This window comes from Monomorium pharaonis, chromosome 4 (genome assembly GCF_013373865.1).
Source record: "Monomorium pharaonis isolate MP-MQ-018 chromosome 4, ASM1337386v2, whole genome shotgun sequence".
Classification (NCBI taxonomy): domain Eukaryota; kingdom Metazoa; phylum Arthropoda; class Insecta; order Hymenoptera; family Formicidae; genus Monomorium; species Monomorium pharaonis.
Window position 1 is genome coordinate 27,964,239 of NC_050470.1, and position 15,246 is coordinate 27,979,484.

Sequence of the window (15,246 nt, forward strand, 5' to 3'; positions counted from 1 at the left end):
AAATTTGTCTAATAGAGAAAAAAGATGAAACTTTTAGAGTTCAAAATTTTGATTTATTGATAGACAACTAGCTGCGTGTTTATTATAATGCGTAATGATAATTCACAGCAGTGTTTTGGCAAATATATTTTATTTAAAGTAAATGTGTGTGTAAAATGTTTAATGTATTAACTGTGAATAAGAGATAAGCATTTTGATGTAAATAGCAACTCTACATTGATAATTTTATTGAATACGAATGTACCAGTAACCAATCTGAAAGATATATCGTAATTAAAATAATTAATAATTAATTAACAAACAAAAAAGTCGTTTACAAAAAAATTTTACAGACTTCTCTCGATTGTGTAAGTCAATATAAAGTATAAAAGTATAAAGAGAGTAAGTAATGATTCTCATATTTTCTTAAATGGAATCTGCCAGAGCTATTCAAATCTTATGCAGTTCCAAATACGGTTTTCAACCATATATTACATTTTCCATGAACCTCTATTAATACAAACTCTAATGAAATATCCTGTCTGAGCACATTTATCTAATATTTGAATCAAATATAACATATAAAAACTCAATTATATTTAATTCTACATATTTTCATTTTATTATGATGGGTTAATTAATATCACATTAATTTCGTATAGATGTGGGTGCGGTGTTCGTTGCAATATTTGTTTATAACAGTTTTATTTTTTTTAATTTTAATTTGAAAAAAATGTCAACATACAAAATACATTTACATATTTTTCATCAGAAATTTAGACGTTAGTTGAATAAAAATTTGCATAACGATCTATATTCTAATTATATTTTTGCAAAAATTTAGAAAATTTTTGATTATTTTCGCATACGTTATAAAATAACATTTCGTGTAACAAAGCTAGCTACTGTTATATTTAGCATACTTCGTTTTAGGAAATTCATACGAAAATTTCTGCGCATAATTTTATTATCAAATAAAATAAATTAATTTCTCGCATATATCAATTTGCGACATCAGCGACAAAGGTAACCAAATTTAGATATATAATTTTCTGTTAATCTATTGTAAGCTTAATTAAGCACAAAAGTATATACGTTTGACTATTCGGCGAACGTAACTTACTTGCTGAAATAACTTGCATTTTGATACTATTTTCTATTAATATTTGAAATCCACGAAGAAATTATCGTCGATAGCATTATCAGTACAAGCAATATAAAAGCCCAAGGATCCCGCACGCCTATCCCCCGAATTCTTTTCTCGAAAAGCAGTTTATCGACTACCACCCATCAAACAGATACCACCCGGTCTGCCGTTGCACTTTCCAGAAGAGAAAATCACGATCACGTCTGCGACCTCCCTCATTTCTGTTTACCGTGCACCGAGGCGGGCGTGCTACGTGATGGCGAATACTGTCATCCCGCATTCCAGTCGCGAGCATCGGGAAAGATAGAAAGAATCCCGTTGCACCGCCCGTCCTACCCGTTTCCCGTCCTCCCGTTTCCTCCCACTCGGTCCCCCGCGACCTACCCGGCGCGCGTAGAAGGTGCATATTCAGGAGAAAAACCCGTGGAAACTCCGGGACGTTGACACCAGAAGCTGGATTCTGGACGTGGGGATGGCGGTGGTAGGTCGGACGCGACCCGTCCGTTAACATACCTCCCCTCCCCCCGCTAGATAGTGGGTGGCACGGAGTAAGACAGGAACAGAGAGGAAGAGAGGTCGGGGTACCAGCGAGGTGGTGGTGCCGTGCGGGAGGGGAGGAAAGAGATGCAAGTTGTTCCAGGCATAGTGAGACGTTCGAGCAGGACGGATGCGGCGCCTCCGTACCCGGCTGGACAAGGATGACACGATAATACGCCGACATCGTCGCCGTCGTCCTCGTCCTCGTCCTCGTCCTCGTCCTCGTCCTCATCGTCGTCTTCGTCGTCGCTGTCGACGTCGTGCGGTCGCGGACCACCGTCGGTCCCGTGGAAAAGGCGTGGCGACGTCGCGTTCGCGCACCTTTGCACCTGGTGCGCCGGGGAAGACACGCCTCCGTAGAATTCCTCTCTCCGGTCCGCCTACACGCCCGCTCTCGCTCTCTTTCTCTCTCTCTCTCTCTCTCTATCTCTCTCTCCCTCTCCCTCTTTACCTTCCTCCTTCTCCTCCGCGTATTGCCGCTGTGTGCGCTTCTCCGACTTTCTCATCCGAGCGTTCTTCACTCTACCTCTCTCTCTCCCTTCCTACCCTCCGTCGCCTAGGAGGAGATCAAGGATCTCTATTCTCTCTACCGACAGTTCTCCCTGCCTCTTTCCCTCCCACCCTTCCTAGCCACCACCGCCGGCGTACTGTCGCTGGCAACAGGGAGGACAAGGACGCACCGCGCCACAACCGCCGCCGCCGCTACCACCACCATCACCACCACCACTACTACTACCACCACCACCATCACCACTATCAACACTACTCTCTACCGCCAACGTCTCTCGTCTCCTATCTTGGGCCTGTGTCCTGGCTAAACCGCTACGCTCGCTTGTTGCACATGTGTGCAGCTTGGTGGTGCACATACGCGCCCATCGCACGCATGCTCGCCGAGCTCGGTGTCTAGCATGAGCGTGGGTGCCGTATCTAGCCTCGCCGGGAAAGCGCACACATCAAAGTGCGCGCGCAAGTGTTCTCTCTTTCTCTCCTTGGACCATCCGCCCACTCGATATTCGCCGGTGTCCCAGCCACGTGATTCCCCTCTCGGCCTCCTCTCCTCCTCGACCGGGCATAGGTTTTCAAGGGAGGAAGAACGGTGGAGGAAAGAAGGCGGAAAAAGACGGAGCAAGAGTCTTCGGCGAAGTGCGATTACCGCAGACTCGCAGAATCCTTCGGCTTTTCTTCCCACCCCCTCACCGTCGTCTCCTTTCGCTCCTTCGCCTTCTCCCCCTCCCCCTCCCCCCAAACCTTCCTTCTTCTTTTTTTCACTTCCTTCCGATGCGAAGCTACCGTCGGGATGTTCCTACGTGCACGTCTCGTACCGAGGGACGAAAGACGTAGGTATTGATCAGAGCCCGCCGCGGCTGCGGAAGCCGACCTTATTTCACGGGGAACCAACTGTCTCTCTTCGTATGCGTTCCCTGTTTAACGCGCATCCATTCAGTTCTATTAATTAGACGGCCAAACAACCTCTTATTTTATGTACAATACTAAGAAACTTGGCAGGATGGTCCATCACACGGGACTAGACTCTAATATGTTGCTCTTGTGCTAATACACATCGTGAAATGTACAGGAGGGATCTTTTAAGGATTCTTCACTCAAACCTGAAAATTCTATTTGACACCATCCGTGATTTCAAAAACTAAGTATCCATTAAAAGTCCCGCTATTGCTTTTTATGAAAAAGATAGATACACCAATAATTATTTCATAAAAACTACAGAAGATTTTTGTTACAATTCTTCCAAATTTATGAAGACTTTTACAAAATTATAAACCATATTTTATCTCAAAATTTATTAAAAAGAAAAAGGAAAAAGAATATGGTAAATAACGTTTTTCGTTATCGTTCACATAATTTCTTTTCTAAGAGAATAAAATTATTGACATCAAATATCGTTTTGAGAGACATAATCCGTTATTTTATATTTATTGTCTATAAGCATAGGAACACAATACAACAATGAATAACACTCATCCTCAAGCGAACTTTAATTTTATTTTATGTAATTAGAGCTTAACATAATTAGTATATTACTATATTCAAAAGTAGTTACGCAGAATGCAAATAAATTCTTTTCTTGAAACAAAATCTCGTATTTGAACGAAAGTAAATTGAAAGTAGAAAGAAATGGAGACGGAATAAAAGTTTATACTCACTGTGTTATAACGATAGCAGTAGTAAGAGACACAAAATGGAAAAGAGAAATGAACCAAGCACGAAGCCACCTGAGAAAAGGTTCGGGATTGGCTGTCTATATTCAGATTTTCTCAGACGATCTATCTCGATTTTTATACCACAGGCTAAGTCAAAGATGGAGGAGAAAAAGGAAGAACGCAAAGCGAAAAATATGAAATCGTAAAAGTAGTGAGCGAATAGAGTACAAGAGAGTATATACAGTAAATGGAAGAATCCACTACACATTTCTACCGGATTGACGACGTTCCTTGTCCTCGAGACCTGACACTCGTAACGAGCACTGTCGGCAGCAAAAATCGCGATGTGGCGTGTAAAAATGTGAAATAGTACATACACGAAGACATCACGCGTCACGTGCTGTCGGTTATTTTTAACGGCATGAATGTAATAAAACGAACACGAGACACGTTGATCTCAATGTAATACTTGGATTTTTTATATTTTTGGCAATTCCTATGTTCTCTTCTCATCCTCAGGATTTAAATAAATGGGTTTACTTTCTCTGATCACGTTACAATAATCTGTATTTATCCCACAAACTGTAAAAATACACAAAAAAAATAATTTGCTAAAATGTCTAAAAATTTAGCTAATAGATCAAAAATAATTTTGTAGAACCATCAAAATAAACGATTGCTAGAGAATGTCAAAACTTTTGCAGTCTTGTTTATTATGTTTAAATGTCTCGCATAACTTTTAGGTCAACAAAATTATTTTTACATCTGTAGCAAAATAAATTTTTTAATACTTTAGCAAAATTGTTTTTTCCATCTATCTAAAATACTTTAGATACATGGAAAGAGCACGATTTTGCTAAATAGCTAAAAAATTTAGCTGGACACATCTGAAAATAATTTTGTTGGATCGTCAAAATTATGTAGGACGCTTAAACTGGTTGCTAGAATGTCAAAACTTTTTATAGCATTGCTCGGATATCCTTCATAATTATTTTGATGATCCCACAAAGTTATTTTCAGATGTTTTTAATTAAATTTTTACTATTTCATCAAAATCGTTCTTTCCGTATAAATCAAATATAGATGTAATATTTTCGGATAAATTTCACGTTACTTGCGCATCGCGTCGTACAATTTGCTGTATAATATAACAAAATGATGTCAAAATTAACATCTACGCGTACGAATGTTACTCCATTAAACCATCCTCGGAAAAACCGTGGACCGAACGCACACGCGCGCTGAGACGATCGTCGTATTTTATGTCGCATCGTAATTCAAATATCGCAGTATATAAAATTCAAATCGCCCGTCGTAAAGTAAAAAGTCGTTCCAAGTCGAATAAGGGTGGTGCATTAGCGGCCGGACCTACGTCAGACTGCACTTAATGCACAGTAAAAACAGTAAATATTCTTTCATTGTGTTTCTCCGTGTCGGAGAGGAATTCAAGTATCGTTAAAAATATCAACTTCTGCGCGTAGAATCTTCTTGCCTGCCGGTTTGGAGGTCGCAAACAACGGAAAAAAGGCATTAAGATGCCGTTTACGACGACGATTAAAATTGGATCAATCTTAATCATGATCTGAAAGCATCGTAACCTGCAGTTATTGCTGTTATTCGGCGAATCAAAGTTTCAGCTGCAATCCGTAACTGTCGTTGATCTATTATTTAGAGATACACATAAAAAAATCTCAAACTTTCAGCTTTCTTGTTTTTCTACTTAATTAAGTAATAATAAAAATAGCAGTAGAATCCTGTAATAGATAATTCGATATCGTTTGGTAGAGTTTTAATAAAGATACGACTTTTTTTTCCAATTTGATTAAAATTCCCGTAGATATTTTCTTCGCACAGTGCTTCACATTTTGCTATCTTCACTTCTTTCCTGGTAGTAAATACCTGGTCTCAGTTTAAAATTCCGTTAAAAACTATGTCAAATTGGAAACAGAAGAAAAATTGTTATTCTCGCGCTTAACAAATACTGGTTAAATTACAATAGAAATACGTTCAAAAGTATTTTTTATCTTTACGATATAACTGGGTTCAATTACGAACATTTCAATTATAGGAACATGTACCTCCGTTTACCTATAAAACAGTAAACATATTACATCCGTAATCCGAGGTATAATCCGCCTCGCACGCGATCGGCATCAAATGCGCCACGTTTATTACACATACACGTCGAAATCCTACAACGTGCAATTTCGTCGCATTAAAACGTCATAATGCCACGGCGACACTCGCGGCGAATCAGCGGCGCGTTCGCACATTCGCACGCGGCCGCGTGCGCGGAGGCCACATTAAATTAATGCTTCGCTATTCCGCGCGCACGCAATCGCACTTAAAAACTCGTGTTTCCACCCTCCGGGCTCGGGGAAACACCCCGTTCCCCGCTCCGTGTCCCGAGACCCGGCGGCGCCGAGAGACGCGTGCTCGGGCGAGCCCGGGCGAGATCGCGCACGCTGGCAATTATTTGCGCAGCTCCTTACCCGCGGCGCGGGTTCATTAAGACACTAATTACCGGCGTGCATGCGTGTGCACGTAAGAAGCTGAGTATATGTACGACGAGGTACAACAACGACCCGGGCCCAGAGTGGCTCGCTCAGCTCTGCGCGAACTTCCCCCGCGACGTTGCACCCTTCTTGCCCGCGTATGTAGCGAGCTAGGTAGCACGAGAGAACTCTCTCTGGCACGCTCCAGACATCTATTTACAAGGTTGCACGTCTCGGTTACATTGTTAGAGACCTGACTTGGCTCCGACCGACTGCCTGCCTGCCTGCCTGCCTCAGGTTAGTCCGGGATGGGTAACCGCAAAACCAAACCCTACAGGCACCATATAACATTTCGCTGCGTCTGAAAGCACCTCTGGAACGCATTATTCACGAACGTTGCTTCCGGTGCGCGGATTTTTGTCCGTCTCGAGTCGATAATAACGAGCTAATACGTCTGTCGCGAAGTAATGACGAATGGATTTTCGAAACGCCTATGCCGTAGCTATACGTACAGCTTGAATCATTCATGTTTTATAAATTGCTGCTTATAATGCACGAAGCAGTCGCGCGCTGCGCGTTTGCTTGGCACAAGATACTACCGTGTTTCTTGATTATGTCACAAGTGTAGTAATTGCGATATTTATTTCAAAAAGCTTGTATAATTCATTTATAACACGATTATTTTAAATCTCTATTTAAAATCTATCGCAAAATATCAATCAAAATATTACAACCATGTAGTTAACATATTGGAACATTTTTATAAAAGTATTTTTCGTTTAATTATTTATGTTGCGAGCAATTTATAATAAACGACAATATTTATTACAAACTTATAAGTAACAAAGTCAATAATAAATAAAAAATCGTTAAGTAGCATGTAAAACTAATTGTCACGCGATGAGAATTTTACTTCCGCTGCATTATTGCACGTGCCGCATGGAAACTGTTGCAGCAGCCACGTGGTGTATCGCGGGTGAGTCTGCGTTTCCCACGGGCGGGGAATGACAGGGGTGTATACGGTCCGCCGATCAGTAGGTAGAGGGGTTGTTTAGAGCGAGCGAAAGAGAGGAAGACAGACGGAGAAAGGGGAGAGGTGGAGAAACACCGAGGAGGGGTGAAAAGCACGTGGCGCAGGCGACGCGCGCCTCTCTGCCACGGGTGGCTGTATATCTATCGGGCTTTCCACCCCCAGCATCCCCCCCACTTGTTGTGCTTTACCGTGTTGTGTTGCTATGTTGCCTTGTGTATCGAGAAAGTTCAACGCCAGCTAGACGATGTTTCCCATCTGCTGGATTTACCGCCGTCAGAATCAACAGGCTTTCTACGGGAAGCAACTTCGAGAAATCACGAAGAAAATATCTTTCTTTATGTAGTTGTAAGTTAAAATAATGCAAATTTACAGGCAGAGTACTTCAATGGTAGAAATAATCCCCTTTTTTAAAATTCGCAACAACAGGCGCAGCTAAGACATGACACGATCTTTTCAAACTTCAAATGGGAATTCTTAAAATATAACAAACTGCTTTAAAATTGGGAATCATTATAACGAATGTCATGTTAATTTTAACGCGATAGTCGTCCAAAAACAAAATATATTAATACAAAAGTCGATAATTTTTAATTACTTCAAATATTTTATAATTAACTCGGTATTTTAATATTAATAATTATGTCTGTTATGAAAAGATAGCAAGATACTGACTCTTGAAGGGGATGTATGATTATTGAACGCCCTTCTTTGCTGGGGTGTACTATGGAATATTAAGGATAGCAGCCCTAAAGGGAATATTCTGAGTGCCGCCTGAGAAAATTTCCGGAGAAAGCATCGTTAAAAAATTTTAATTTTATTACATTGATTTGGACATTTATGATATGTAAGTTAAATTATAATTAAATTATTTTCCATTTTTTATGTTTTATAAATAAATTCTCAATAATTTTATAGCTTTAATAAATGTATCGGTACAATTTTCCATTTCGAAATAAAATATCCCGAAACTTTTATATTAACGAAAAATTATATTTACTTAATAAATTCAATTTTATTTATAATCAATATTTGCTTCTTATATAATATTACCGTGTCACTAATTTTATTTTTAAAGTTTCTAAACTCCTTCATTTATCTTCTACAAAGTTCCATATAATGATATACGTGTGCTAACCAAAACTATAGAAACTCATTTAATCTAGTTTAGCGTCGCGGTCGTTTCTCTAATCCTCCTATCTATCCTGCCGAAACACATTGGAGCGAATTTTTCGCGTCGAACTCGATCGCACCCTCGAGAATTAAATTCCCTTTTAACATCCGAGCAATTTCTTTTCACGGCGATCGCGAGCGTTTAATTGGCTCAACCGAGAGGCAGGTAGCTACATTAATTGCAGCGGATTGCTGGTCAGGTGGATGCCTAATCACGGAGGGAGGGATGCTGCGCGGCGTCCGACGCGTTGGAAAAGGCGCCTCGCATTGAATGCTAAACAAAAGCTAATTTATATCCGGAGGTCGAGACTATGCCGGAGATCAGGAGATGAATGGCTGTTCTCTGTGCATACCAAGTGGCATGCCGGGCCCTTCAGGACCGCGGAGTTAAAGATCTTGGGGGACGTTTCCCTGTAGGGTAGTCGCTTGTATCTTCAAATATCACGTACGGTGAGGCGGTGAACAGGGTTTTAGGAGCTCGTCAAAAGTCGCTCGATCGCCGCTTGATTTCTATTCAGACAGCACACGCTTTACCCTGAATTCGGACGCCGTGAATGATTTTCACTCTGCAGCATCTAGCGATCAACGAACGTCTGTGTGGACGTTCTCTTTCAAAGTAAATTCTAAAGGATAATTTCTAGAAAAGTTAAGTTTGCAGATTATGAGCACGACGTATTTTAGACAGTCAAGAAACAAATTTCCTAGTTTAAAATCGTCATACGATTCAGCATGTATGTTCTTCTAGTCTCGTTATTAATCCTGTAAAATAAAAATGTCAAAACGACGTAACGGCGAAATTGTAAGTAATGTGCTTATGCTTTTAATAAATGCAATTGATAAAGTTAAATGTAATCTGTGCACCGTTATTATTCGTAATCTGCAACAGATATCGTTGCGCAGGTCTGAAGAGTACCAACCGGATACACCAGCCTCTATCGATTTGCGGAAGGAAAAAATTTCCGAGCACGTATCATTGCGGTGACGAGCGGGATTCGCATCGCGAGCTTCCGAATCTAGGTGGTTTAATCTATCATTGCGACGGCGAGACGAGAAGCCGGGGTAACTAGCACGGAATAATTAATAAATGCAGGGTGCATTAGTATGCGTTGCGAGGGATGAGTTCGTGCGGACCTGAAGTCGGATGAGCGCGGGCCCGGGGCTCGAGACCTGGGAATTATAAAATAATAAAGAGAAAATTACGTAATGTGAGGATCAGATGAGAATTAGAGGACAATGAAGACGGGGTAAACCTCCCGTCGTCTAAAGGGGGCCGCGCTCGCCAAGGGGTTGGCGCGGGGCGGAAAACTGGAGGTCGAGGACCAGACGTCTTAATGTCTGCATCGTCGGGAGCTCGTCCCTCGCGCATGACTATCTCTACGACCCCTACATCTTTCCGATAAGAACCTTAAGTCTCGGGGATAAATTCGACTCTTTCTGAACCTTTGATACTCCGAATTCCGACGCGCTATTTTGGCGCGATTCGGTATATCTAATTTGTTCGCAAACGTCTGAAAAAATGGAACTCAAATTTTTATCGCCAATGGTAGTTCGTCAATCATGTGTCACATATACAGTTTGGGATCTCACTCTCTTGTAAAAATAAATGTCTCGATGTCAGGATACAAATGAACAGATCTGTTACAAGAATGTCTGATTGGAAATTGTGCGAAAGATTATAGTGAAATAATTGCAAACGTAGACTTTAAATAAGCATTGATGAATTTTTGCAATGTTTCTTTCAAACGACAGAAATTACCCAAGATAATATCCTGTACCTTTTTATTTGCCCGAAGGAACGTAATATATTCCAAACATGACGCATTCAATTATGTATTATTACCATTTGCGCAGCAACATTAAAAATCACCCTACCACGCAACCCTATCTCGCAACCCTTTTATTATGAGAACTGGCAAAATGTCGCGAGACTTATCGAAATGGAATACGATGTCGCCGCGGGTGCTAATCGAGGATTCTAATTAGTAGTCAGCCGGCGCAGACTCGACGCGACTTTGTAAATGGTAACAATGTTATGTAATTAGGTAAAAAGTTCTGTAATCAAGAAGTAGATCTTCCGAGCCGGCCGCCACACCATCGCGCTCTCGTCTGATCCTCCCACCCTCATTCGTATTAAAATAGTCTCGCTAGGAAAGCGTGCGTTGTGCTCTGCATATCTTAAAACCCAGGGGCTGCTGCGAAGACGCCACTCTAAGAGTCCACCCCCCCGTTCTGATTTTTGCTGCGATTCATATTACTACAGGCGTGGCTGAGATTATGAGGGCGGTGTGAGAGAATCAACGTTCTTCCGCCGGAAATTTCGGCTATATTGAGACGCGCGGAATACACTCAGCTCGGCGCAGTGAGCTTGAAATTTCGCGGGCCGATTATGCAAACTCGCGAAGAGCAAAATATCATAACGCGAAATTACAGAATTTTAATTATTATCAAGAAATTGTTACAATTAACCAGATTCATTGCAGCTCGGTAGTTTAGCAGAAATCATTGTTTATTTATTCTGTTCGCAAGACATCTCTCTCTCATATCATTAAATCTTACTTCTTTCCACAGTATCGTTAAACCTTTTGAAATTGTTCCTCCATTAGTTTAGTTCCTACAAACCTCCATGCAGTCTGATTAAAAGCGGGACATTCCGTGCCTTGCAGCGCGAAAGTCTCACGCAAGAATTTGATTTCAGGCAGATAAGATTGGCGCGCGAGAAAAAGAGAGAAAGAAAGAGAGAGGAAACCGGTGGAAGAGTGATACATATACCGCTGCGTATTATTTCTCGAGATGCTGACAAATGCACACGTGGTTGCAGCAAACGAGCGTACTGCACCGCAGCGTTGTCACGTATGGACATGTACGCGATAGCGCAATTCGTGCGTACGACCGCACGTATGACCGGCGTAAAAGGAGCTGCGCTGCGGTTAGGTAAGCACACATGTATATGCACGCATGAGATCATCGGTCGCGTATATAACGCTCGCGGAAACGCTGACGTCAGTGGTTTCGGTTTTGTTACTTTTGTTACTTTGCAAACGATCGCGCCCGATACGATGGTATCAGGAAGACGAGCGCCGATTGCACACGTGCGCGTGACAGTACGCGCGCGTTTAATCCTCCTTAAGTAAACAAAGTGTGTCATCCGTCGAAGTACAACTATTATTGCGAACCGCAGATTATTCATAGCCCATCGGATTTTTCCACGTATCTATAGTAAGTCAAATTAATATTTTCTTGTTATTTTTATATACATGTTGCATCGCATTTTAAATAAATTTTTATCGTACAAATATTTGCGCGTTAAAAACAATATGTTTTGAAAAACAAGGAAGATTAATTCTCGTAGACACATTACTTTAAAAATGTACAGTTGAGAGAAAGAAGTAGCGACAAAATCGGTACGCCAGTCAGTATATTTGACATTTTCAAATAAATAATTTGATTCAAATTTGTATAAAAATTTATCTAAAAAAATATCAATTAATTTACAAATTATCATTTTAAAGTTTTATTTTAATATTTTTCTTAAACAGTCATTTACTGATGATTATTTAACGATTGGTGCAATATAATTCTACTTCTTAAATATTCTGTGTTCTTTCAAATGTAATAAGTTTAATAAGCAAACTCAGTGCATAAGTGTAATGCATATTAATTTCTTTCATTCAATACATATAAAAAAATATCTAGGATAACTTTAAATAATAACAGCGTGTACAAAAAGTTATGAAAAATCAAATGAAGAAATATTGTACAATTTATGTCGTTAAGATTGAAGATTTGTACATGATTAATAGGAGCCAGGAAATAAACAAATTAGTGACATTAAAATTATTATTTGCAGCCTATAAGTATTATGACGCGAATATTAGCAAATCGTCAAACAGTTTAGATTTCGAACAAAGATTACCACGAGTTGCGGCGGTATGTGAGTCATGCACAATGATACGTGAAACTTTGTATAGGTATACAGAAATATTTATTTTTCACATCGCGTATTCTAGTAAAATCTATAATCTTTGATAATCTAACCCTAAATTTTTATACAGCAGAAAATCTCACATAGAAAAAGAATTTTCAAAACTAATTAATTATGTTACATTTTGTTTTTTCCAAAACAAAGTATAGACATTTGTCATAGACACTTGAAAATATTTTCAAAGTTGAATGTTCAAAGTTTCAGAATTATGAATTTTTGTAAAAATTTCTTTGTCAGTTATAATTAGTAATTTTTTGTAATATTTATATGTAATTAACTATCATATTTTCTAGACACGTTAAAGTGTACATATGAGAGTCACCGAAGAATTATTTTATACTTATAAAAATAATAAAAATTAACTCAAACACGAATGACTCAGTTGTGTATAGAGAAAAAAAATCTAAAAACAACGTCTGGACAGAAAATGTTAATATACTCATTGAGGAAACTGATTCCAAAAATTCCTATTCCTATTTTAAGTAATTCTCTAATTCCTAATATTTAATATTCCTCAATTGTGTGCAAAGAGAAATTAGACAAAAGTCGCGCGATATTAAAAAAAGTCTCGTAAAAAATTGTTCACACGACCCCCTCCCGCCTCTCTCTCTCTCTCTCTCTCCCCCTCTCTCTCTCCAACACGTTCGTTCGTTAAGTTGCTCGAAGGATAAATAACGAGGACGCGGAGGGAGGGTGGACTCGACACGGCGGAATTAAATAAAAATAAAACGCGGGATAATAATGTTAGCGAAGAAGCCGAGAACCCAAGACAAATAGCTGAGGGAAAACAAAGCGTATTATAAATACCGGGTGACAGGACGAGTGGTGCGGGAGAGTGAGCGCGAGTGTAAGAGGGTGGTCGGCTACGGTCGGACCGAAGGGTGGAGGGTAGCCGAGGAGGGGTATAACGATATAGTAGCCGACGACTCCTGAGAGAAAATGCTCGAGAAAGCGGCGACCCCGCCAGCATTTTTGCTACCTGCCGACACAATGAGCCGCCGGATTTCTTTTCCCGTTCCACCCTTCCTTCCACATCCTCGGCGCGGGCACTCTTACCCGCCGGAATTATAAATTTGACGCATCTACCCTAGCGAGCTGAGAATTACGGCCGATAATCTCTAAATCGTATTAAGCGAAATATGCAATTGATGTAAAAAGAATGAGTCTAGAATAAATTCTCATTTCACATGAGAAATTCACGTTTTGTCAGTCGTAAATGGTGAAATTGTAGATAAAATTTGTTTTCATTGCCTAACAATTGTAATCGATACAGTTTGCGTAATAAGTTAGATGAGGTAAAAAAAGAATAAAAGCACTCACACTAGGACGACCGTGGCTGCGCGGATTCAGCTGCCAGGGAACTGTCGATGGCTGAAAGTGCTCCTTTCCCCACGAACCGTTGTCGAACGGATTTTCACCAATGTGTCCCTGAAACAAAAATCAATATCACAATTATTAAGATGAAATAGCGTAAACAGCAGACTCAATAAACAGCAGAGATATATTAAACAGATATTCCCATTAACAGTTTTATAAAAAATAAAAATGTAATATGATATAAAAATGTATAAAATTATGACATAAAAATAAATATTCGCATCCATATATACTTCGCGTGGGAAATAATCATATTCAGCATATTTTTTACCTAAAATATTGTGAGGCAAAAATATAGAAAAATTCGTAATGTGAGTAAATAAATGTGAAAAGTTAATTGAACGAAAGTTAAACTGCTAGATGCCTGCTTTTCTTTCCTTCTCTTTGTTTTTTTTTTTCTCTGATATAAGAGTCCGTTATAATTACATTAATTCTAAAAGAACCGCAAACAAGCATAACAAAAAAATAGCTGACGTGTTACCATCGCAAGAAGTACTAATCAATTAGCTACGCTCGATCTGTTTTAGAGACACAACTCAATTCGAAGTTGTATCCTCCTCTTCTGTTTCTTTAAGAAATTCTGCTAGAGCAATGAGTCGCAAGAAAAATTGTTCGCGAAATATGCGAAGTTATTTGCATGATTGCGCGAATCGTGACCGCTGGATTTTTATTCCCGCGCCTCGATAAACAAGGAAAGTTACACGGCAGGGCAGGACGAGGGGCATCGATCTTTCGAGGCTCTCCTCGGAGTTTCAAAGTTTTTTTCGGTGCTTTTCCGCACGCCGCGTCTCGCCGCCCGAGCTTATTTTTGTAATATATTCCGCGAGCCGCGGCGCCTCCTTCCTCTCCCCCTCCCCTTCCATACTTTCTCGACTTTACACCCCGTAAGCCTTATTTTTCTTTTAACTTTATTTCTAACCTAGAATCTCTTCCGACGGCAAGGTGGCACGCACATAAATCACCGGGTATAATGAGAACACTTCGTCTTCGGGTGCTTCGCCCTCTCGGTCGCAGACGCATCTCCCGCGGACCGGCTATTATATTATTCGTTGCTTCGCCGAGGAAATCGCGCGGCCGACCGCGCGACGCGCTTATATTAATATTCATTTTCCTCGTGAGGTGACAGTGGCATTTCGCCCGTTGTCCCCGGGCGAATAAAGAGCGCTCGTCGATTAAAAAAAAAAAAAGACCTCAAAGATCCGCAATGCAAGGACACACGGACGCGAGCGCGTAATTTAAATATGATATTTCACTAAACGTCACACAATGGAGTATTTTATGTGCTATTGATACTGGTGATATTTTATGTTCCGTATTTCATGATGTAAAGTTTTATTTACATTGCCGTTATTTTAAATCACGTTTTT

General features: G+C 40.2%; 1 protein-coding gene across 20 annotated transcripts in view; it reads right to left on the minus strand.

Moving 5' to 3' along the window:
• Positions 1 to 15,246, minus strand: part of LOC105836453 (forkhead box protein P1) — a 290,325-nt gene that overhangs the window by 129,599 nt on the left and 145,480 nt on the right. For all 20 annotated transcript variants that reach the window (XM_036285761.1, XM_036285767.1, XM_036285760.1 and 17 more), the window contains one exon: positions 13,823 to 13,930. In XM_036285761.1, the coding sequence (XP_036141654.1) occupies positions 13,823 to 13,930 (108 nt within the window). The remainder of the gene's footprint in view (positions 1 to 13,822; positions 13,931 to 15,246) is intronic.